General features: G+C 40.6%; 1 protein-coding gene across 33 annotated transcripts in view; it reads left to right on the forward strand.

Annotated features, from left to right (window-relative positions):
* The window catches only part of ABLIM1 (actin binding LIM protein 1), a 197,919-nt gene that overhangs the window by 51,579 nt on the left and 119,920 nt on the right, over nt 1-26,420 (forward strand). The window contains exon 1 of one of the 33 annotated variants that reach the window (XM_079976694.1): nt 19,016-19,258. The exons of the other annotated variants lie outside the window; for them this stretch is intronic. Within the exon in view, the coding sequence (XP_079832820.1) occupies nt 19,243-19,258 (16 nt within the window). The 5' untranslated portion in view covers nt 19,016-19,242. Of the gene's footprint in view, nt 1-19,015; nt 19,259-26,420 lie in introns of those variants that run through there. 33 annotated transcript variants of the gene reach the window in all.

A 26,420-nucleotide genomic window follows, 5' to 3' on the forward strand; every position in this document is an offset into this window, starting at 1 on the left:
GTGTTTTTCTTTCTGATTTGTTTTTATAACATAAAACACACAAATGTGGAAATTAGCTTTATGCCAAACATCATCATTATTTTAGCTCCAGTCCATCTGTAAGGAGCAGAGCCCTGTACATTGAATTGTACATGATGTTTATCATCATCCATGTGGTTATTCAACTTCCTTTTTTAATTCTTAGTTGAGCAGAAATTGATATGTCCATCTGATATCTCGCAGCTGAACATAATATTTCCTGCCAGTCATGAAAGGCATGCATTTTGTTGTGATTTCTGCATATTGTCTATAAATTAACGGAATGTCATAATCGGATACACACACACAGGCTAAACATAATTACTTGCAAAGCTATAAAATGGCTGGTGCAATCAATTCTAAGAACTCAGCAGATTTTAAAGAGTGCTTGAATTATTAATGGAAGTGAACTGGAAGAGAGCTCAGAAGGCTTACATCTTGTCTCCAGCAAGTTGTAGCTAGTGAAGGACACAAGCAGTTGCGTTCAAAGCAATGAGTGAACAGACCTTAGGTGAAGAATCCTCCAACGAAAATGGTTTGTGCCAGTATGCCCAGAAGATCACAGCTTGCTTTGGAGGGATGGGTAAGACAATTAGTATGTGGTGGAAGAGAGAGCAGTATGTAGTGCAATATGGGTATGATAATGACAGTGTTCCTCCTTGTGGGTAAGCTGTTTGCCTTCCGCTCCTCATTACTCTTCTGACCATTTTACCTATTCTATAGATGTCTGTGTGCATGTGTCTTTGTATGTAACAATAATTCTTTTGTGTTGATCAGCTTATGCAGAGGTTGACCATAGATTGTAGTGTTCCAGGGCCCATGTTTATATGAATCTGTGAATTTATTTAAATGCATAAAGAATTCTGTTGTATCACATCTTCAGACTTTGGACATCTATAGTATTAAAGTATATCAGTTTACCTGGGAATAAGCCCTCTTGAATTAGGTGGGAGCTTACTTCTGAGTAGACATGTGCAGAATTTCACTGTTAGCTTTTTTTTTGTCCCATGCTTGTGAAGATATGCTTCTTTGAAGCCTCATTTTATTCCCATGTAATGTGAAAATAATTTAAATTATAGGGAGTTTGTAGTTCCTAGAATAACACTCCCCTGCTCCCAGCCCAGTCCATGTCAGGAACACTTTTATGTAAGCTGCCTTGCTTTCACTGAAGCAGAAACAGGATAGCTGCTTTGTCTACTCTCTGAGAGGAGTTGGGTTTAAGGTGATTCCGTACAGTGTATGGATAAAATGAAATTACTTGTGGATCAAACTTTTTCTGCAGAACTGTCTCGACTAGCCTCAGTTGATTTTGGCCTTTTTCATATAGCATCTAATAATGTTATAATGAAATGGCAGCAAGCTGGTATTTGGGTTTATGACAGAAGCACTAAAGGCAGCTTATCTCACAAACTGAGCACTGTAGCTCCTTTGCAATCCTGTAAATGCTTAGTAGGGAGCAAGTTCCATGGAATTAAGTGGGAATTATTTCTGAGTACTAATTCATAGGATTGTGTTGTTAGGAAAGCCTTTATTGTAACTCCATTAAATTAGAAATTTTGTACCTGTAACATTTTCAAATCTCAATGGTTTGCTTCACTTTCTATAAGGCTTTTTCTTTTTAGCAAAACTTGGTGTTTGGATCTATAAAGCTCCTGTAGCACCTTACTTAAGATGGTATAAGCTTTCGTGCACTAGAGTCCATTTCATCAGAAGTTGTGATAATGTACATTCTTATCTGATTTAGGACAAGAATTATGAATTATGATCTGTGTTACACAACACAGTACCCCTATCAGCTAAAACCTCAGTGATCTGAAGCAATGCTTTGTTCCCTATCTGCCTTCAAAGTCATTTTGATTTTAATCTGACCATGTTTCCCAGTCTGTAGAAGTAAAATGTCTGAATGGAATGAACTTGCATCTCTGATGACACTAAGGCGCCATCTCTTGCAGTGTTTCACAGAGGTATAATTGAAGTTCATATTTGAACTGCAACATATGGTTATGTATCAAAGGACATTTATGTTTTTGCTATATATCTTCAGCCAAAAGAACAAACACTCACTTTGCTATTAAAACATGCAATCAGACCCTGCCTGTTGATGAATAGTCTATCTTGATGGTCTCAACACAAAACAGTAGTACAGTGGTACCTTGGTTTAAGAACAGCTTAGTTTATGAACAACTAGGATTAAGAACACTGCAAACCTGGAAGTAGATGTTTTGGTTTGTGAACTTTGCCTTGGAAGCAGAACACGTTTCACTTCCTATTGAGTGTGTTCCATTTGTAAATTGAGTCCCCTGCTGCTATGGGAAAGCACACCTTGGTTTAAGAACGGACTTCCGGAATGGATTAAGTTTGTAAACCAAGGTACGACTGTATACTTGTCTGTTCCACTTGTATCCTATAATAAGTACAACCAGATCCATTCTATGATCAAACACTCAGTGATTTCTATTAAATATTCTGAGTGCTCTTTTTATTAAAGGAAACCATTAAGGTCCTTTTGGTAATTCACAATGCCTGACAAGCTATTGCAGAGCAAATGATGACACAGAGGCAAGAGAAGAGGCTTCAAACATGTATGGTAGTAGTGAAAGGAGGTATATTTGGGTAGTCAGCCTTGAAGTGAAAATAAAGGTGTTGCAGACAAGAGTGCTCCTGTTTTCATAAGTGAAATGTTAAAGGGCATCAGCATTGCCACACTGGCACAATATGAACTGAATAAATAAATAAATAATAGAATGTTATTTCAAATGCACACACCCAAACCAGTACCACATTAGATTCCCCTCCCCATGTGAAACTGCTTTGGACTACAAGTATACCAGCGTCTGCTAATACAATGGAGGTGCTACAAATGCATATTATCAAGTCACCTTAAAGATTTCTGTATTTTTAAAACTTAATTTTTAAATTATGTTTTAAGTTTTAGCAGTATACACCACCTTGATGTTTTGTGACACAGCAGTATAGAAATACTTCTATAAATTAATAGACAGGCGTGATGGGAAACATTTGCTTCATGCTAAATGTGAAATAGCTCTCCAGTTGGCCCTGGATAAACACTCTAGGCAAATGTGGAGGCCTGTTAGAGTATATGCATACAGTGGTGCCTCGGGTTACATACGCTTCAGGTTACAGACTCCGCTAACCCAGAAATATTACCTTGGGTTAAGAAATTTGCTTCAGGATGAGAACAGAAATCGTGCTCCGGCGGCGCGGCAGCAGCAGAAGGCCCCATTAGCTAAAGTGGTGCTTCAGGTTAAGAACAGTTTCAGGTTAAGAATTGACCTCCGGAATGAATTAAGTACTTAACCCGAGGTACCACTGTATTAGTTGTCAGGAGCTTTCAGACACTAATAAAAATGGCTGAAGAAAAAGTGGCCTATGCTTCTCCAGGAGGTCAGTAACTGGGCCAAATTTTGTGAAATATGTAAATATTTTAAGTAATCTTTGTCAGCACTAAATTCATCCTTTATCCCTTGTATATAATTTATTGGCTTTCTTGGTCCTGATCTGAGGTGTTGCAGCACTATCCTTGGAGGTCACTTATCTACTGAAAACCGCAGTCTGATCTGAGAAAGCCTCCTGGTTAGTCTAGATTCCTCTTTGTTTTGCTCATTTCTCATTCTTGTCACGATGTATTATAGAAGGCAAATGCAGGGTCTTTTAGACATACCCCCTGGTTAAATTGAAAACGGAAAGGGAAAAGTGAACTGAGCCCCTGAAGTCAAAACAAGATTAGCAGCAAATGGTAATTACAGGACGAAGGACTGGACTGTTATTTTCAGGGTGTCACTGGAAGTCTGGTACGATGGAGTGAAGTATTGCTTTACTGATATTTGGTTCAAAAATATTTGTCTAATGTTTTGTGGAATTTCATTGAAAGTCACTGTTGTTTTGACTTGGCCAAAGTTCATTTGCAAAACACATGGAAGTGCTGTGCTAATTCTTGAAATGTTGAAGCTTAAAAAAAAAAAGCTTTGATTGCTGCTTCTAACAGGAATCATGACTCATGGTCAGCATTGCAGGTAATACATAATTCTACGTTGAAAAGCAAGGCAACAATTTAACACACCACAATCCAAATTAATCCTCTAATAATAACAAATTGGCCTAGCAAAACACTCTGTAGTATTTTATGTTTTTAAACAAAAAACCAGTTCCTATTATGTGAGTGTGCTTTCTAAATTAAACTGTCTCATTCTATGGAAGCTAAATTTTACAAATGGCGGCTTTGGTTAAGATCTAAAGGGCCATGCGTGGAGGGTTCTCTGTGTGCAGGTACACTTTTCCAGCTCCCCATCCTACCTCAGTCACCAGCTGATCACGGAAGTCAGGGAACTCGTCATATAATGACATTCAACATGACCTAAAGGGGTGCAGCTGGAAAGAAAATTTGCCCAGCCTGAAAAAAGTTGCAGTGGATTACCACCATAATAACCATACTTTCTTGGGGCAATCATTTCACAAAAAACTTTCATCAGCAGATTAATTTAAGCATCCAGTTGCCCTCCTATTGATATTGGATTGTGTCACAATGGGAGGCAGCCATTTTCTTAGCAATTTTGTTAAAGGGTGTATGCATGTATATACATATGCACACAGAGAGAGATGTACTATAATCTTGAAAGAAATTAATATTTCTTAGAAACATAGTAAGCTGCCTTGTATTAAGTCTTATCATTGGCCCATCTAGCTCAGCATTGTACAATGACTGGCAGCAGCTGCTTTCCAGAGTTTTAGGCAGTGGGTTCTCCTCGCCCTATGTGGCTGGTGCTGGAAATTGAGCTACATGGGGTAAATATCCATATTCATTATTATTACTATTTTCAGTTCTCTGGGCAAATTGTTGTGTTAAATACTTATGGAAATTGCAGGCATTCTTGTTCTTTACCATGATCTTTGCAATGTCACAGAATACACTCACATGCGCAAATGAGGGTAAGAGTTCTTGAAAAGGCCCTTGTTTCATTCTAGCTGCACAAGTTCACAAGTAGCTGAATGTGGTGAAAATGACTTTTAAAATACAGCAGTTCTTCAGCCTTGTTTCCCTGCCCCTCACTTGTTACAGAAGATTTCATATTAAGATTACTCCTGAACCCATTTCACCCTCGGGGTTTGTTTACAAAGTCTAAGGCCATACAGGGACTATGCTGTGAATGTAGTTCAAAGGCGATTTAAAAAGAATGAAGAGCCCCAGGTTCTCCATTCTGTTCATCTCAAGATAAGCTACCATGTACTCAGCAAACAGGCATGTTACGTTTGCTCAGTTGAGCTCAGACCAATGAATTACATGAAACTACTTTGGAATGCTTTGACGGCCCTGAGAGCTTTTGCTTGCTTAGCTTATTGCTAAATAAATAATAGATTTTTATGTCATAGTAAGAATTTTCAGGTTATCCATTGATTTTGATCGTATAAACAAGCACCCTGAGGTATCTTGCAGAGTTATTGAATTTTAACACTAGGAACAAACGCTGGAACCAGAAAGGTTGCAATAGAACTACAAACCACAGGTTTTGTCTACAGTGACAAAGCCTATGGTTTGTAGTTTAATTTCATTTTTCTAGAGTCCGTGTTAGCTTGTGTGGGTGAGCATGTACAGAGCGAATGAACACCCATAACAAACCATTCCATTTTTATTCTGCGGGTGCTCACAGTCATTCAACTGTTAACAACAGCCAAAGTGTATATTTTGTTAGATTCAGCAGTACTGGGTAAGGTAGTCTTTCAGTTGCAGTAAGCTTCACATTAGTGCATATATACAGCATTCACACAAACTGTTCATTTTTGAGCTTGAGTTTAAAGAGCACTTAATGTTTTTGACCCAAGAATTCCTCTCAATGGAGATTAGTTAAAGCATACCCTCTAACATTTCTCAGATGAAAATAGAGACACCCTAGGTGATTTTTAAAGAGCAGCACAGAACTTTAACTTCTGAACTGCTTATTCATGAAAACTGTCTTATAGAATGGGGTCTGTGTTCATCCTTTCACATGTGCTGCCATCTGGGAACATAGGGAAAGAGAGGACTGGGGAATGTTTAGTGAGAATTTTGTTCTCACATATTTTGTTAATACGTGAAAAGAAAATTGAATTACTTCCCTTTCTAGAAGAAAAACAGAGGACAGGAGAGCTGTGGAACATGATTTTGCTGAATATACACCTCCAAGTCAGGGAGAAATGCAAATGTGAAGTGCTGAAGCACTCATGTCCTTCTTGTAGGCTTCCCAAGGGCCTCTGGTTCATCATTGGGAGAATAGGGTGCTGGACTGGATGAGCCTTTGTTCAGGGCTCTTCTAACATTCTTATGCTTCAGTGTGACAAATGGACTGCAAGCAAAATGGCGATTAAAGCAATTCCATGTGGGGAACTATTTGTGCAGCAGACCTGAAACAAGAGGTAGTGGGGGTTCCATTTGGTTTGCATGCTCTCCCAAAGTCAATCCCCGTAACTATGTGATGCTAACAACAACTAGAATTTGCCCCTTTGCTTATGCGCTGTTGGCTTTTTGAATGCACTGTTAATGATTTACTTTGCTCTTTCCCCAGGAAAAACAAAATCATTAGTTTAGTTTCTTAGATTAGCAAGTCATTAGGAATAGATTGTAGATATCTGTTGTAAATACAGCTAGAGGTGGGGGTAACAGTTGGGATCTTTGTGAGTCTTCTCACTGGAGACTGGAAGGAGGAAAGGAGATGGTGGAGTTGGGAAAATAAATATTTCTCAAGAAGGCTATAGATACTTACTTTTGTGACCATAGAGGCTGCAGAAATTATGTCTCGCAGGAAAATCTGCTGCTGGTAGAAATGCTTTGCAAGATACAATGGAGTGTGGTGAGCCTTCCTTAGCTGTAATGCACATGGGAAATGTTAGATTAAATGCACAGATGGATATGTGGGGCTTATGAAGGTTCTTTCTTAACAAGATTTCTTCCACTGTGCTGAGGCTTTTGTTTCTCAAAAGTAATCCTCTTATCTACCTCAGATATGTCCTCTCTCTTGCCCAGGATATTAATCCGATTGTGCCATGCTCTATATGCTTTCACTTCACGTTTATGGACACCAAAGCAAAGCGTTGCTGGTTCCAATAGTGTTTTGAAGGCTGTCACCTGACTAAGCGTGCTTGTCATAATCTCCTGAAGATCACTGCTAAAAATACTTCCTCCTTAATCTCCTTTAGTGGACAAGGAAGTGAAATAAGGATGGATGAGGACAGCATGCCAGACGGTGGCAGCCCAGTGGCTATGTATACGCTCTCACACTCTCACTCGCTCGCTCACTCTGGTTTACTTCCTTAGCTGCTTGCTTTACAGTTGCCATAGATATGCCATCTTTCCCCAGTTTAAACAGTTTTGGGAAGCTTTGTGGATCAGGGAAAAGCAAGAGGTTGGTGTCTGAGCGGATAAAGTACAAAAACTCTATCAAAAGGATGTCTATTATAGAGGACGGTGATATTGCTGAGGTCTTGTACCTCATCCCCAAGCAGTCTGTGATGAAGCAGCTGCCATACCTGAATCCAGATGACTACTATTTGTGTGAATGGTTGTTTGATTATCCAGAAGGTTCAGGTAAGTAAGAAAGCTGGGCTCTAGTCTGGACTTGTCCACCTTTGAGCTGTTTCAGTGACCTGTTAAAATGGGTGGTGGACACGAAATATTTGCTAAGAAGCATGGAGATGAGCAGAGGGTATATATACTCTAGAGCGGCTGCTGGATTTGTCTACTTTGTATTATGAAGCAACTACCACAGGCCTTGCTTTTCTAAATAGTCAATAAATGGTAGTGCTGTTGTAAGTTCAACAGCTGGTATATTTCTGAATTTTCCATATGGTAGCCTAAGCCAGGCTTCCCCAACCTGGTGCCCTCTAGAAGTTGTTGGGACTCCCAACTCTTATCAGCCTCAGTGAAGCATGGCCCAAATGTCAGGGACAATGGGCATTGTAGTCCAGCAACCTACGGAGGGCACCATGTTGAGGAAGTCCAGTCTAACCAGATGTTAAGGTGGCTGTAGACTAGAGAGTATAGTTAAGACAACAAGGTGGTAAGACAAGAAGCAGAGCTCCTAAACAGGTCCTTTTAAAAACATGTATTGTTTGATTTAAAAGTATTTTAAGTTCTGTTCCCATTAGATGCCTGGTCCAAGCAGAAGCCCTGCCTTTTGATTATTATGCCACCCCTTAGTTGTGTGTTTTGTTGAAATTTATTTCTATCCCTTCATCTCTTGAGAAAGGGGAGCACAATAGTTGATAGTTTCTTTCTGCTGATGTGAAGTGATGGTAAACTCAAATAACATGACAGTGCAACAGTCCCAATATAGCTTGCAATGTACAGAACATAAATGTAAAAACTCCTTTAATGTGGCCTAGGTTGGAAAGTGCAGGATTTTTAAAAACTGCATGATTCCTTTAGTGTTACGTTACTGCGGCGGGCGATAAAGGAGATTGTGGAGATTGTGGAGTGTCTAGCAAAGAATTAATGGGTATCTTAGAAACAGTGGTGGTCAGTTCTTGCATTCAAGCAGCCCATCTTGCCACTCTGAACTGCTTGGAGAAGAAAGGTGCTTTAAATTTTAAATAAATAATAATAATTTTAATACTGCTAGGTATTAGACAGAATTACAAATGTGGTCATTATCTCCATTTTCCAAATGATGAAAATGGAATTCTGAAGTATAAAGGTGCCATTCGGGGGGACAAGTGACAAATGCTTGAGTCCAGCCTATCTAGTCAGTTTCCCCTCGGCCATCAATCTCCAGGCAACCCAGTATTTTCACCATAAATTGCCTTCCGTTGCATAGTTGAATTGAAAACGACAGCAGCTAGTGATTCTTCTTTTACTGTAGTGCCTTTGTGCAGTGTTACTAACATGCCACAGATTCCATTAAAATTTGGGCACATATTTTTTTTCTTTCAGTCAGAGAAAGTCAAGCATATTCTTCACTCTCTTTCACTGAAATGCTTCCCTGTGGCTGGATTATGCATGCTGGATAAGATCCTGCACACAGAGGAAGGCACAGACTACAATTGCCCATGATTACAGTTCCTTGTACTGTATCTTACCAGCTTCCACTGTGGAGGGCCCCAAACTTGGGAGAGAGATTTTGGGAGCATGCAGGGAGCTGCAACTTGAACAGGAGCTTAAATAGTTGTTTGTCTGAGCATAACAGCCACTTGCTCTGGCTTGGATCCTGGCCATAGTTTTTATCCTGTCAATGGGATCAATTTATTTGGCCGCTTTGATACTTTTGACTCCTACCTTTAGGATTAAGACAGTTAAGTCGAGTGTTAAGAGGTTTTCACAGTGTGATATAGGCACTTAGGTGTTCAGAGGATTTTGTATAATCAGAGTTTGTGATTGTTCTTGAGTTCTGGACAAATTCATTAGTCTCATGGGAATCTGCTTCAAATGGAACCTTGTGGATCTGAGAGCCAATTTTTAAGCTGTTTAGTCTATGTAATGTAATAACTTCTTATTGGTTGTGGTTGAATGTGTAATTAGCTGATTGAGACATCATCAGATTCAGAATCTGAACTTGAACCAGTTAGAATAACAAACATTAAACTAAAGATTAACTAACCCTCTGCACAAGGATATAGAAACCTGTGTGAGGCATCACACACAAATTCACAGCTCTAAGCCACACACTGTTGCCAGCACAAATGTTTAGATTCAGTTTTTTAACATTAACTTCTGCCAGACAGAATAATTTACCTAATGCTTCGTAAACCAATTTACTCAATGTTCTGCCTTGCTACTATAGAAATTTATTTAATTATTTAAAAGGATTTCTACTTCCATGACTGCAGAAAAGAATTGTTTTGTAAAATGAGCAGTGAGACTGCCCTGAGCCCAGCATTGGCCTGTTCCCAGCAGACTAATGTGAGTCTCCCATTTGTGGTTCAATGTTATGTTGACCCAGAGTTAAAAGGAAAGTTCAGTTTGGATGATAATATTTTTTTATGTTGCTGATGTAATATTTTTAGCAGATGCACAGTTTTACTAAGATGTGCAGAGAATAGGTCTGTTTGTGTCTAAGGCAGAAAGAACTAAAATGGCTATTGTACTAAAAGAAAAAGTGGGAAGCCCCTCACAGCAAAATATTCAAGATGAGGCGTGGGAGAAACACTTATTTCCTTGGAGAAATTAGTCTGAAGAGCAGTTCCATTGGTGTAAACAGTTTCACTACCTGCATGAGACCACCTCAATCTATTTTTTAAACTGTTTTTGTGTCCATTTTTTTTAGATAGCAAAAAGTTGCAAATAAAAATGAAGCGAGCAAATGCCATTTTCATAATATGATCCAGCAAAAGGCAGCCAACTGTACTGTGAGGCATGGCAAAGTCCTGTTGAGATCAAGTGATGGGAGTTGAGCTGTTCCCATAGCTATTATTTTTACATTTGTGTTTTTATATTGTAAACCACCCTGTGATATTCAGATGAAGGGCGGTATTGAAAATTAATTAATAATATAAACATTGTGATAAGGGTGAGCTGTTTACCTTTGTTTGTGTTTTGAGGATAGCATAGAGAAATGCAGCAGACTCCTCAGTCTTCCCCCTTCTGACAGACGCAGCTTGAAGTAATTAGAAGGGAGGGAGACTCCTCAGTCGTAATCTTCTTCTCAGCAACTGATGCCTCTGGTTGCAACTGCTAAGCCAATAGCAGCCCACTGGCAAATAAAGGTGTGCGTGTTGTGTTCTTGCTATGACCTGCAGACATAGCAGCACCTTATCAGTGACCTCTGATCTTGTCAGGTTTCTTAAGCTGGCTGGATTGGAGCTTAGTCTCCATCTGGGAAGGAAGAAAGGTGAATAAAGCTTCAGATAATATCCCTAGTGATTGAGTGTGCAGCACTTTTATTCAGAGCGGCTCAGATCTGCCATTCTCCTGCATTTGGTTTCTATTTTCTCCTTAAACAAGATAAAATTGTGAGCAATTTAATCTCTTCCACTCCCTAAACAGTGAAAAAGCAAACATATACAATTTATCTGAAGGTATCTGCACACGAAAGCTCATACCAATAACAAACTTAGTTGGTCTCTAAGGTGCTACTGGAAGGAATTTTTTAATTTTGTTTCGACTACGGCAGACCAACACGGCTACCTACCTGTAACATATACAATTTATGTGAAGGCAATCTTACTCCTCCACCCACCTGTAATTTTTAGCAGGTGTAAACTCTGCAATTGTAATGCAGTCATACAAGCCTCTTTGATGCTGGACTGATGTGTGCTAAATCTAGTCTAGCATTAGAAATCTGTAGTAATTTTGGCTGAGCTAAAATACTCCCTGCATTTTGACATTCTCCTTTATGTGTGATAAAAGCCCAGGGTGGCTGGGTGTTGTACCGGTGGGAGAGGAAGAGAACATTGGGTGTGAAACCCACGGATAGGCAATGGAACGCCTTCCAGCTGTTGTCACCTGGCTGCCACCATTATTTTCTCCATGGTGTGGCAATACCAAAACTAACCAGCCATAAGTTACTACCACAGCAAAGTTTGTCCCACCTCCAAAATTTGCTGAGTATCTTTCTTTGCAAACGCTTTAGATCTCCTCTGTACTATTCTACAAACACACCCAGCCGTATACCCACATACTGCTATTCATAAAAAAGCAGAGAAGTTTACAACAATTATACCGAAAACCATACAATAAAAACTTTTCTGAGTAAACAGGTTTAGGATTGTGCTGTTATTCTTCTATTTCCGTAATCACACTGAAAACTATTGTAAACACAACAACAGAGAATGAGTAAAAGGGGTGACCTATATATGTTTGTTTTTTTTGTTCAGGATGAGTGAACCAATGACCACTATACATACTCTGGAGTAAGAGAGCATGCATTTGTCTTTTTATTGCATGTGCATGGACCTGCTGGTGATATGCAACCAGTTCCAGGTATCTGCTGCATATGTACCTGGTGATATAAATGTGTGTAGCTGACCCAGATTTGTTGATGTACACACAGTGTACACTCCTAATCCATAATGTGTGAAATAATCTTAATTCCTACTGTTAATGTTCTTGGCTTGCTACTGCGAAAACACGGTGGGGGGGGAGGGGAGGAGATCACTTTCAGCACCTATTTTCAAGGGAGGCTATGCATGACATTTCAGAATTATTAGTATTGCCAGGTCCATGTGGCCGTATTTAACTGAATTGTTGTTCTAGTGGAAAGCAGCACAAAAGTCTCTACTAGCGCAACATTTGTACGACATTGTGTGTTTGCGTTAGGGAGCTAGGTCAACTCTTCAGCAGTTTCAATAAAGGGTAGTATTATGTTTAAATTACACCCTAAAGCCAAAGCAAGGTGTCTGATCACTGGTGTGTTTTATTATTTGGATGATAGTAAAGCTCCTCTGGTTTCTTATGTACTTTTGCCCTGAAAGAAATCCCACATCATTGTAGGTGTCAGTTGTTGCTATGGTAATGCTTATGGACAATTGCTTTACACTAATGTCCACAAGAAGAGAAGAAATAAATACCTCCGCTGTGACCAGATGAGGTAAAATTAAGCACATTATTGCTAAGTGAAGCATGTTATTGAAGGTGGCAGGTTACTTTTCAGTGTTATTAAAGGTGTCAGGTCCTTTAGACTCCTTAACTCTTTCAGGTTCCTTGCTCAGCTTAGAATCATGTCTGCAAAATGCTCTGTAGGCTAATTTATGTCCTACACCATGCTGTTTCCCAGAACCAGTATTCCAGGCTTAACTCTGTGACCTATTCAAACTTTCAACATTTTATTTGTCTTACTGTCAAGCACTCCGTTTTGAACCCCCTTTTTCCTATCCTTACAAGAAATCTATACATTTGTAACAAAATATAAACACTCACTTGTCTGTGTATATGGCTTTTAATATACAAAACTGAATTGGTTCTTGTACTCTGTCTTGGAACAGGACCTTAATGAGTTCAAATTGCGTTGATTGTGTGGAACTTTAAAACAAAACAAAGCTAGCCGAAATCTGCAGTAGGCTAGTAGCTTCAAACTAGTGGTATGCTTCTAGAATTGCTATTTTACACTTCATTGCTCCCTCAAGGACAAAGTTGCAGGCTGTGCCAATTTGAAGGGGCCCTTGGCCAAGTGTCCTCTGCTTCTCTGTAGCAACTTTACCAGCAGGGGGAGAGCTGCACAGTGGTGCAGCAGAGGAGAGGGAGGCAGCCACGCAATGAGAAGAAATGTGCTTTAGAGGCTTTCTGAAGAAAGGGTGGTGATGGTGGCTGTGTCTGGCTTGCCAAATACTTTTTTGTATGATAAATCATCATCATCATCATCATCATCATCATTATTATTATTATTATTGCAAGAAGCATCAAGGTGATGTTGCTGTTGGCAGTGGTAGGCCTTCAAAGAACTGTGTGTCCCCAGGCATTTGCCCTACCATTCTGGGTGATGGTGCCAGGCCTTGGGCAACATTATACACATTATGATTGTTTCCCGCAGTAGATAAGGTGAGGAAGAAAGAGATGCATCTAGGAAAACTGAACCTAGATAGGCATTTAAAGATGTGTGCATGTGCAAGCACATTTCAATCACACACTTTACATGTTTGCTGTAGAAAACACCACTGTAGTACTACTGTTCCCTGCTGCAATCAAAACATGCTCTTTATAAAAGTAAAATATACCTAAGCAAAAATGCTCAATTTACATTGTTTTATTTGTAGTATCCAACAGCTGAGATCCAGGCTAAATGTAACATGGGAAAACCATAGCTGGATCTCTTGAAAACTTTTCATTTTGGAAAAAAAGGAGCCGGGGGCTACCATGTTTTGGACTGTATCTATATCCTTTCCTCTCTGCATTTAGTAACAGCTCTTGCAGAGGTAAGTGGAGAACTTTGGAAGGAACTTAGAAGGCGATATTTTAAAGGTCTAACAGCCTATATATCCATGCTTTACTTTGCTGCATGTTTTGGGGTTCTCTCACCAAAGAGTACTTTCCTCAAACCTGGATTTGGGCATCCAAGGAATTTCCCTTTTTATTATACCTAGTATTTTATTCTTTAACCAAAATACAAAACAACAACAACAAGATCTTGTAATGGATTTCTTGAACTGCATTTATTTTGGCCCTGAGTCTGAAGTGTTTTGATGGTGTACGTACTGTATCTCCAGCAATGTTAACAAATAGGAAGAACAAGATGAACACACCGGACACATGAAAACTGCATGGCCTCTACATAGCTTAACTTCAGTGAAGGGAGGCTTTCTAAGCAGAAATATTAAAATTTCTATTTTGTTTGTCACTGTAATAAATATATGGGTATGGTGATTAACTGCATTACACCAGGATCCAGACCCAACTGTCTGAATTGCTGTTTGGTATTTTTATATATAGATATAGATATAGACATCCACACACATGCACATGTAAATACATGCATACATATAGAATTGGGAATACAGGAGGATAGGAGAAGGGCCAATTTGCTCTTTTCTCCAGTTGGCTGCCACTCAGCTGGGTTGGGACTGGGAACAAGATGGAACATGGCAGTGTTAATCCTTAGCACATGTGAAAAATGAGACTTGGCCACTCTATGAGCAAAATGTTCCAGTCTTCAGCAGTTACCCTTACATGCCAACATCTCTTGAAGTGGAAAGTCTGTGATACCTGGTGAGAAAAACGTTTTGTGCAAGATCACCACTAAGGGTTAATTCTTTTCATATGCAGACATGGTAATTTCCAGGGGGTAATAGTACAGAAAGTTGTGGGAGGCACCACTATGATGTTCTCCTTCAAGATCCCAAATGCAGTAAAACAATAACTACTCAAACTAGTCTGCAATTTTTTAATGAAAGACTGGGTTATTGTTATAGGAGTCAGTTTCTGTGAGCCTCAGGCTTGCATACTCCCTTCACCCTTCTTCTCCTCCACTGCATCCATTTATGATTAACCACATAAGTGGTGTTGTGATGCCTCAACCTGGACAAACTGCAGTTAGTCTTAACTATGCTTAACTAAATGAAGTCAACTCTAAACCAAAGTTTTATGAAGCTGTCTTATTTCAGCTAACGATACATAAGATGTGTAACTGCAATGTAGGGTTAGACACAACACAGAATTGTGGTTAATTGCTGTTGGCAGTAAAAGCTTTTGATCTGCTCCCAGCCATCCTGGAGAAGGAGAAAGTGTGTGTGTGTGTGTGGGGAGCATATGAGCCAGAGTCTTGTATAAGTAGCTATAAACCACTGTTTGTCGTTGCATTGGAACCAGCTTAGTATCTAAGGGCAAAAAGTTTCAATCCATCACCACATAGTGAGGTCCTAAAGCTATTCTTAGCAGTATAGTGAGCCACAGAAGTTGGAATGTTATCCTTCTGTTCCCAGGGTTTATAAGGGATCTGATAACAGAAGCCCAGCCTATACTGGTGAGGAAATACACACACACCCAATGCATTTTTTCCTGTGTGTCTCATCTATTCAAATAACAGATCTGGATGAATAAGGAATACAAGGAAAGCCAGATGATTCAATATCTGTCACAACTAATGGTGACTGCTTGTTAGATAAAATTTAAGGGTGACTGTACATTATCACTCTTTTGAGATGCACCATCCGTCTGTCCCTGTGTTGGCCTAATGCTGTGTTCCCTTTGAGATAATCTGTCCAGGGTTGCATGCCACCAATAGATGAGGCAGTGGTGCGGGGAAATGGAAAGAAAATTGGTAAGACTACATTTTTTTTTCCTGTCCACCCAGGATCTGGATAACATTGGATAAGAGCACACTTAATTTATGCTACCGATTGGAATGCTGAACCATGGTTAAGGGTATATGGAAGATATGCCCTTGAAAGGGAAAGGACTTTGGGCATGGAGCACAGATTCCTGCAGCTTAATTGTAACCTCTTTTAGCAGAAAAAAGGCAGGCAAGCATCTTATCTACTACTCTGCTTTTTTTGGGCTGTTATTGCCACTTTATCTGCTTTTAGTTACTGTTAGAGGAAGGACTCTTGGGAGCCAAAACAATGGGAGGAATCTGGGTGATAGATAGGAAACATGGGACAAGTAACCATAAGCCCCTGGTTCAGCTTTCACTCTTGGGTACCTCAGTCCCAGTTTGGCCGTTTCCTCAAGAATTTAAAGAATCATATCCTGTCTGTAGCAAACTTGGGCTGCAATCCTATGCATGCCTACCTGGGAGCAAGCCACATTGAGCATAGTAGGGCTTTTATCTGGGTAGAAAGCACAGAACAGTGTCTTGCTTATGATTGTCGTCCTAATCCATTCAGGCTGGGACTGAAGCAAAAGAGAGAGGCAGTGGCAAGAAGGATCTCTTAGTGTACCCTGAAAATGTTGAGACTACTTAGGCCAGTAAGGAGTAGATTATGTGAAATAGTCTTCAATTCCCTTATAGAAAATAACCATCATAAGGAGGAGAAGGTGTTAGGAAGAGAGCTGATGTAAGGTCTTAAAAAACAAACCCCTTGTATGCCAATAATACTTGTTGGCATCCGACTGTCTTGGGAGACAATGGAAGAGTGCAATGGGGGGAAAGTGAAACTATTGGAGAGTTATAGTGTATGCTGTGGCTGTAGAGAGTGATATGGCAAAGATTTTTTTTGTTGCAGGTGGGGCAGATGAAGGCACCTGGTTTTTCTGCTACAGGTGCACCATGGTGTTTCTTCTCTCTGCGCTCCTCTCAGCGGTCAATCCTGCTCTGGTCATTGCTGTGGATACATGACATGACTGTCTCCAGGCACTGCGGTCGTCTGAAAGGGATTCCCATATGGCAGGGTTCATGTTGCCAGCTTTTATGTCACGTTTGCAGACATCTTTGTAATGCTGAGTTGGTCTGCCAACAGGCCTAGTGCCTGAAGCCATCTCCTCATACAGCACATCCTTGGGGACCCTGCCATCTTCCATTCTGTGTACATGGCCAAGTTAGTGTAGATGTCACTGAGAGAGAAGTGTGGACATGCTGGGAATGTGGGCTTCTGTCATGAGCTCCCTGGCTAACTGCTTAGTGGAATTAGAGATGCGGAGAGCTTGCTGTACTTCCTAGTTTCCAAACCCCTCCTGCTGCCTATGGTGGCCAACAAAGGAATCTTTCTGTCTGTTTGGCTTTCTGCTCTAAGATACTAAGGGTGCGTCTCGTTCAAGGAGACGGAGGAGGCTCTTCCAGGCTTTCAAGTGAGAGCTGCCTGCTGTATGGTTTCTACCACTTCTGACTCCTGTCTCTGTTCAGGACTAGAGTGTCTGATAGCTTGCTTCTGTTCCTCATCCACCATTATTTTCCAGCCTTTTTCTTCTTCGTCTGGGGTGTGTCCTGTTTGGCACCACCATGAATCTGGATCCATGCTATCTGTATCTGCCTCCTGCCCAGAAGCCTCCTGGGGTGGCGGTCTCTACCACTCCTTTTCATCTGACCAGTCCCTGACATCTTGGGAGAATACATCTTTGTTTGAGACTGTGTCCTGCCACGTGATGCCCAAAATCTTCCTGACACAGCACATATGCAAGGCATCGAGGTGATGCTTCTGGCAGGTGAGCCCATGACTCACTTCCATAAAGCAATGTGCTCAAAACGGAAGCCTGGTAGACCTTCATCTTGGTATTGGCCATTAGCATCAGATTCTCCCATACCGTTTTGGAGCGGTGAGCCATTGCTGTAGCTGCCTTGCCCAGCTTGCCCAGCTCAGTGTCAATGATTATTGTGGGACCCAAGTAGACAAATTGTCTACTACCTTAAGTGTTTGGTCACCATTGTTGATGTGTAGAGTGCTGGTGATGTAGGACCAACCAAGGATGTTGGTCTTCATCTCTTCATCAGGCTGATGATGATGAGGATGAACTCCATGCAGGCGGGTAAAATGGCTGATGAGTCTCTGTATGCCAGTAATACTACAGACATGAAAAATCACCATCATATTTATTTATAGGGCCTTTCTTGGCAGGTACACCTGTATATAAATCTGTACTTGAACTGTACAAAGGTATTTCCAGGAGATGTTCAAAAAGGAATTTTAGAATTCACTATGAAGGGAAAAAATGTGGAACGAACCAAGTAAAGAACAGTACAAAGAAGAAGAAAATCCCAGGATGTGTGGTTTTTGAAGTAAAATGCAGGTTTCTTAAAAATTCCAAAATGATTTTTTTTAAAAGGCCTGTGTTTGATTGATATACTGCTGGCTGTGGGAATTACAGCACTGTAAGCTGTGTGTGGGAGAGAGTGGGGGCAGTTAGAATTCTGGTTCAAGAAATGTATGTTGCCCACAACACCTGTTTCAAGCCTTTCCCTGGTAAGAGCTATGTTGAAGGATGGAGCTTACTATGTATTCCAAAAGACTGGGCAAACTCATCACTTTTTTGAGTCTGCTGTGCAAAATCCAATGCAGTGCTTACTTCATTGGTTGGTTGTCTTCTGTGAACTTTGGAGCAACTGCTTTAAACATTTTGTTTCACTGTTTCACTGTCTTATTCCATCCTGCACTTTATCAAATATACAAGTCCTGAAGCTTTTCTGTGATTGAATTTGTCCCTGAAAAACTGGAAACCTATACTGTATACAGCCTTGCTGCAGCCTGTGCCGTCTCTGATTCTGTATTCATGTCAAGTTGCTTCTCAGTCTGACAGAGGGAACTAAATATATAAATGTGTGTGTGTGTGTGTGTGTGTGTGTACACACACCATTAAATCTTTTTCCATTTTGTTACTTGAAGCAGGTCCTGTGGCGTCTCTCACTTCTACTCTAGTATCTGTCACTTGGGGGAGTCCTGGCTTGCCAGCTCTGTTGTGCCTTGTCAGAAGACTGCAAGGTGGTGTCAATGACTGTGGATTAGCGACAGTGGAATTTTGCCTTCGTTACTCAGAGGCTGCTAGTGCTGCTGTTTGCTGTGCTGTGTTGTTTTTTTTCTTTATTTCTTCCTTTCTTTCCTGCCGCAGAAGGGGCAGAATCCATTCCCTGGGAATGAGCTGCCATTAGGAAGAGTATAGCAGACCGAAGGAGGGAGGGAGGGAGGGAGGGAGGGAGAGAGAGAGAGAGAGAGAGAGAGAGAGAGAGAGAGAGAGAGACAGCACCAAGCATTCCAATTACGTCAGATCTGGTGGGAAAATAATACAGAGTACTTTGGAATAGGCTGCCTTCTGGGCAATTGTTTTTTCATCTCTGCCAACTACTGCTGGAAAGACAGCACGAGTGTGTGTGCGTGTGTATGCGTTTATAAAGCACCTCAATTAATCTGTGCTGCCTCTGCTACAAAGACGGTGTTCTGGCCATGGTGAAAGAAAAAGGTAATCCAGCCTTGCATATTCTTCTAGGTTAGGATTGAATTGGCTTGGCAAGTTACTGTGTCGGTCATGTTTGCTTTTCCATGTTGCTTTTCCATGCAAAAAAACTGATGTGCCTGATGGTTCCTGCTCACATTTTACTGCTCATTTATTTATTTATGCTAACTTCAATGATTTCTAATGAGTGATTTGATTTAAAGTTAGATCTGATGCATTAGGTTCTCAAATTAAAGGTCTGTAGCTTTGATCCATTTTAAAAATAAATAAATCTAGGCATGGGTTGTTTTTAGAATTGTACTTTGGTTGTTCTTAGCCCTGGCAAGTTTTGGAGTGTCTTTTAATGGACACCTTGGCATTATGCTTTGAAATGCCATTAAGTTGCATTTATGAAACCACACGCTTAAGTAGAATTGTCCCATCGTTGAACTTCTCTAGAAAAATCAGTGGCAAAAGCTGGACCTCAGTTGCTTTAACAATCTCAGCCTGTGTCAAGCTTCTTCTGGACAAGTGCTGCTAACAGATAGCTATTTGAGAGGAAATGGCTTGAGTCACCCACCCGTAGGCTTCTGTATATTAACAGCACAAACTTGTGGGCGGAGTGTGTTTGGATAAGCTGCTCCTTTTTAGCAAAGATGCCTCTGTGCCTCTTCCTGAAATAATTTGCTGTAGGTTCAGATTTAACACACGGGCTGATGATTTAAGTGGGTTATTGCACATTAATTCATTTCTGGGGTTTTTTCTTGCTGTACAGTTATGTATATCTTGCATAATCTAGCTGGATTCTGACACAAGGAAGAGATTTAAGTGTAATGATGTTTAATTTATTTATTATTTATTTATTGGCTTTATAGCTCACCTTTCCTCCAAGGACCTCAGTGTAGCATATATGGTTCCCCCCACTTCTCATTTAATCCTCACAACAACCCTGTGAGGTAGGTTAGACTGAGAGGCAGTGACTGACCCAAGGTCATCCAGTGATTTTCATGACCAAGCTCTCCTAGGGGCTAGTCCAATACTCTTAACCACTGCACCATACTGGTTTAAGTAGGTTAGGCCTGCTTCTGATGGTGTGGTGTGAAATTATGCATTTTCAGGCATACTTCTGCTTTGTCTTTTCTGTGGAAAATAGATGTTTTAGGAAGCCAACCTGGCAGATGCCTGCCTGCCATGGAAAACCAAAATACTGGTTCTTTCCCATGTTATATTGATAATGTATCTTGAGGTACAAGTGTGCAGTTCCTACCCTCCCAAAAAAACCCAACAACAACCAGAAATAGCTTTTGGACATTAACATTTAATACAATGATAGTCAAAGTATTAGGAAAAATGATGTGGGGAAATCACATTAATTGGGAAAGCCACCATGAAACGATACAGGCGTCATTTCAACTGGAATATAAGTACCGGTAGATCCAATGTAGTGCAAACTAGTTAATAGTAGCCCCCTCAAAAAAAAAAAACAACAACAAAAAAACAACAACCACACATTCTTTGTTACTTTCTGCCCTAGCCAGCTTTAATATGTACATAGGGGAATTTGGAAGCTGTGCTGCTGGAGTTCTGGTGACCTTAAAAGACACAGGTTTACAATGTTACCGATGCCATAGTTTTATTCCTTCACATGCACACCCTGTTCAGTCAGATATTTGTTGATTTGGCCAAGTTTACTTGACTATGCTGTCCATTCTGCGTTGTATCCAAGGGCACCCTGTCCCCTTCTATACACAGGAGCAAGGGGGTGGGGATCAGCTTATGTGTTCTCATCAGTCTGTACCTGTCTTCCAAATAGCCAGCTGTCAGTTGAGAATTAGGAGCCCCACTGAGGAATGCAACAGGGTGTTGGTGGGCATTCCAGCATGGTGATGTTTTCCTGCTAAGTGGCAGGCCTCTGTTAGCAGCAAGTGCTTCTCTAGTGGAGGTCAGAAATAGGGTTATGTGGGTGATGAACAGACCTTCAGTAAGCAATAACCAGTTCACTTCAGTGGAGAGGTCCTAAAAGAATACAGCATGTTCAAATCTGTAATCGGCAGTTTCTGAGAGGGTGGCCAGTTTGTAACTCTCTTAATAAGGCTGTCAGGTGACCCCTTTTATGCTGTTGCTTGCCCCATACTTACTACAGCAATAATTTGGTTTTGTTTTTTACTTTTGATTTGTAAACCTAGTGTAACTATGCACTCTTCCGCCAATATTCCTCATTTCTGAAGGCAGGAGAAAACTGAGCAGAACCCCAGATGGTTGACCAAAGTGCACAGGATAGGTTCAGGATGATATTATTATATGTGAGAAAGAAGCTCCAGCTCCAGCTTCGGCAGAGTGCGTTTCCTTTGTATTGCTCTGATAGCTGTGATTTTCCACCGGGGCAAAATGATGTAATTAAGAGAATGGTGTTTGTACAATTTCCTTAGCAACACACTGACTTTGTACACACACTGGAATTTGACACAGCTAAATGGTACTTTTGGCATCTGCAAATATGAGGAAATGTTGTCATTTTGCATGTCAGTGAGACCCTCTGAGTAAGAATCCAATCCTGTCAGCTGTTGTTATGATGCATAAGGAAACTTGCTCTAATAAAATTCTGTTGATTGAACCTGTTTGAAAAGGACTTTATTCTACATTTTATTGGAGCAAGAATTATATCCTTTATTATTATTATTATTATTATTATTATTATTATTATTATTATTATTTTATTTTGCCATACACAAAAAATGTCATGGAATAAAAATATTATTTTCAAAGTACAGATATATTTATTTTAACATACTATATTTTGTATAAACAGGTTCCAAATTTCAGTATACTTGTCCATGCAAAGTCTATGTCTATAAGCAATCCACTCATAAGTGGCAAAGGATTCTTAGGGGAAGCAATGTGCTTTAAATTTATTTTGTGTATGCATCACTAATTAGCTGCCCATGTAGAAGAAAACATTTCTGTTCTTGTTGAACAACAGAAGCTTAATTTATGATAAGCTTGTAAAGGTGCTGTTGTGGAGGTCAAATGAAGTCAGAGCAGGTTGCTGGTCAAAACTGCTTTTGAAACCTGTACTATGACAATTTTTCATTCTGATCTGCTGATCAGAAATGAGATAATAGCAGCTAACTAGAAGAAGTATCTGTGCAGTTTGTGTTGCCCGTCATATTTTTGTAAGTCTCTGAGTTGCTTTTGTGTAAATTGTGACTAATAAATAGTAATAATAATACTTGGTTCAAGTGTTCACCCTTCTCAGAATTCTCTACAAACTTTGGAGGTTACTTAGTTGAGAAACTGGGTGTGAACTTGGTTTTCTGAAGGCAGAAAGTTTGAAAAACACTGTACTATGCTAAATAAGTGGTGACGGCACTGCTTTTTCTTGTACAAGGTCATTTCCCAGCTGCACCAGTTGTATCTGGGAAAGTCTGCCTGCTGTCCGCCACTTGAAGTGCTGATCTTAGCAAATGGATAATCCATCCGTGCTTGGATCATCAGCATTTTCTCACCCTGATTAGCTTGCTTACAACAGAGATCTAAAAGAGAATGCAAAGTCAACATTGCTGCAGATGAAGAATAAAATCCCAGCCATTTTTCCTCTCTCCCTGAGTATATGATAGCATGACCAATAACTTTCGGGGTCAGTGTGTTTGCTTGGAATGCTGGTTTAGGATGTTCAATTAATGGCTTAAATTCAGACGGATTAAAAACAATACAGTTCACTTGAATTCAGATGGATTAAATGAGCAGTTGTCTTTTGCCAAGCTGCCTGAATGATGGTCTTTGGGGACAAATATGGAATGCTCAATACTTTCCTGGAAACAACATCAATCTGCAAGAGGGTGGAAGTGGATAGATAATATTTATAGTTCTATTTGAGTTTGTCTCTTAAAGAGAGGTTGGGGGGTTAGTTCTCCCTCATTTTGCAGACTAAGATGCATGAGTTGATTGAAAGCGCTTGCCACTTCAAAGGCTCCTGCACTAGGGCATAATATACAGTACATTCTTCTTCAACTGCTAGTTTTCTGAAAGCATAGAAGAGCCTGACATTCAGGTGCTTCCACAAATATCATAAAACCTCCTTGCATCACCATGTTTCCCTGAGTGTTCAATTTTCTTGCAAAACTGTAGGGAAACTTGAGATGGGAGGAAAGTGTTTTTCTGCATTTCTGGATTAGTTTAAAGCAGGACTATCAAACATAAGGCTCAGGTGCCCAGTGTAACCTGGGCTTAATTCACACAGCTGTTTATACAATTTCCCTGCCATTTTTCTAACAATTATTTTGTGCATTATATTTCACTTTCACATGATGTTAAAGTCAATTCCAGAAAATTCATGGAATAGAATGGAGTATTGTGCAAGATTAGTGCTTATTTCCATGTTACAAGGTTCCAGAAAAAATCTGTTTGCAGCCCCCTCAGTCTGAAAAATCACAGGAGGTTTGCACATTTTTTTCACCTTTTCCAGTTTCATGTTGCAGCCGCTGAGGTGACAAGTCATGAGGTGGAATTCTGAAAAGGTTAAGCCTGTAAGAATGGCGGAGTCTAGTGGGAGAAGGATGGCATGGAGGAATAACATACATGAATGACATTTGCCGCAACATGGCGGTAAAGCAGTCAAGGTATGACTGGCGTGTGCAGTGTGAAAGGAATGTTAGAAAATGGGACAAAAGTGTTGTCAGGGGCTCAGGAGCAGAGGCACAGGGGAGAGAGGAAATGGAGAGCGAAGGGGAAGAATCTGAGGGCAGCGTAGGGGAGTATGAGAGTGGCCCGAGAGATTCCATGAGTTTCTCCAGTGAATCAGAAGATTCCCAGAGGGGGGTGCCGACGGCCAGGGCAAGGGGGGTCCCAGGGGGGACACACCAGAAGCAAGGGGCCAGCGGGGACTCCCAAAGCAGCAGCGAGAGATCAGGACCAGCTCCTCCACCAGAGCGTAGTGGGAGTCCCATGTATCAGGACCAGCTTCTCCTCCAGCAGGGAGAGAAGATGAATCAGCGCTGGCCACGCCTCCATCGCAGAGTGAGGGAACGGAGGGGAGGTCAGGTCCAGCTAGCCTCTCCGAAGGGGGAACCAGTGACAGGAGCAGTGTAACGGTCAGGAGGAAGGTTGCCGGCTGGGCGCGCGCGCCAAGTTTGAATGTACAGGCGCGCGGCACAGCAGGTAACCCGGATTGGGAACCAGGTCCTAAAGCCCGCCGGAGGGAGGGGGAAGACTCAGGGGACTCAGCGTCAGAAGAGTCTAGAAAGGGCAAGACCCCAGCGGACAGGCGGACCCAGAGGAGGAAAGAGCAAAGGAAGAGGTGGAGCAAGGCTAGAGTCTTAAACTGGTGTCTGGGGGGAGGAGATTCAGACGGAGCTTCAGTGGTCTAGGGTTTAAGACGTAGGGCTGCACGCCATGGCTTTGAAATCGAAACTGCGTTTCAATAAAGACTTTTGTACATAGCAACGGACTGGCGTTGGTCCTTTGTGAGCTGGGACCTCGGGCAGCTCTGACAAGTGTGAACCTTATAATCAGTTAAACTAATGCAATGAACCCCACTATAATCAGTTAAACTAATGCAATGAATCCCTTAAGAGGGCAGTGAAGCAGTGGCTTGTCTTCTTGTGACTACCACTTGTAAACTCTGCTGGAAAATTGCAGCAGGTGGATGGGAGATTATTTTTTATCTGAGTAGATAAAAACAGTTATTTCTGAGATTTGTCCTGGAATATACAGTTTACATTTCCCTTTTTCATCTCTTTGTGCTCCCTTTTTAGTTAACAGCAATTTCATGTTTTCCTCTAGGCATGTGTTTCTTAACAGCATTGCGACACTGCAATCATTAAGAAGAATTCTCTCTCTCTTGAGCGTGGAGATATGCTGATGTGTCACATACTATGTATAGCTTAGTAAGAGGAGCAGGAGTCTTGATAACTGTAGTATTGGAAAAATATGGGATAGACAAAGTGAAGCAATAGAGGCCAAGCAATCTGTATTCTTTCTGTAACCAAGCTTCACATTGTGTGTAGATCAAAAGGAGTTTTGAAATATATATAAAATAGGATTAAGGAAGCCACACTTCCTAAAAAGAAACAGTAATTCTGCACTGGAGGTTTTAGTGGTTGGAGGTAGAGATGGGAATTTGGAAACTGGAAACCAAAACATTCCAATGTGGGGGATTTTTTCATGATAAATTGATGTAAATTTCTGGAAATTCTTAACAGTAAGTTGCACATTTTGAAACTGGACATTTCTGGGGTAAAGTGTTTTTCTTTTAAACATAAACCAGAGATTTTTAAATTGTAAGGTATGCTAGCTTTCTCATGTGAATGTAAATACTGTATTATAAAGTGTTAGTCATAAATGTATCAGTGTTTCTGCTGTACCTATATAGATATGTTCGCTGTTCTTGCGAGCCCTTCTGAGTACAGTTTGGGAAATAAATTATTATTTTATTATTAGTTATTAAATTGGTTAGTTGCTTTATTTTGCCCAAGGCAACTCAAGCCAGCTTAAATAGCCAAGCAAATAATTCTGATGATAATGATGGATCTAGAACAGGGTTTCCCAAACTTGGGTCACCTACAACTCCTACAACTCACATCATCCCTAGCTAGCAGGACCGATGGTCATGGATAATGGGAATTGTAGTCCAAAGACGGCTGGAAACCCAAGTTTAGGAAATCCTGATGTAGGTCCCATTGATTTTAATGGGATCTAATTGTAATTAACTTAGTTTGGGTCCAACCGTAGATTATACAAATGATGCATGCTCAATCCTAGGTCTCTTCTCTTTCTTCCACAAAGTCTATTTTTACAAAATACGTGATGTCAGATGACATCACTTTGTTGTGAGTTTTTTTCTTTTTGCTCAAATTTCTTGGTTGCTGTGTGTTTGGCAGTGAAGCTTATAGCTATATCACACATCTTGATGAAATGGATCTTCCTGATTATCTTTTTAGATAGTTGCTCTTACAGGGATAATGAGCAACTCTAAAACAGCTTGAGCTTTCTCATGTGGGAATTAAGAATTCCGTCACTCACTTTAAATTAGCATAGGACATATGGACCATATCGTTTTGAGGAAGTTCTGTTTCTATTTGGCTGCTTCCATTCTCCCCAATATGGAACTTCTAGGCACACAATCTGAACACTAAGCACTTACCTGGCGCTTTCAGTGTAAAATTGACTCTCAGAGGTCAGTTTGACCTGC

Source organism: Podarcis cretensis (genome assembly GCF_951804945.1).
Source record: "Podarcis cretensis genome assembly, chromosome: 5".
In the NCBI taxonomy this organism is placed as follows: domain Eukaryota; kingdom Metazoa; phylum Chordata; class Lepidosauria; order Squamata; family Lacertidae; genus Podarcis; species Podarcis cretensis.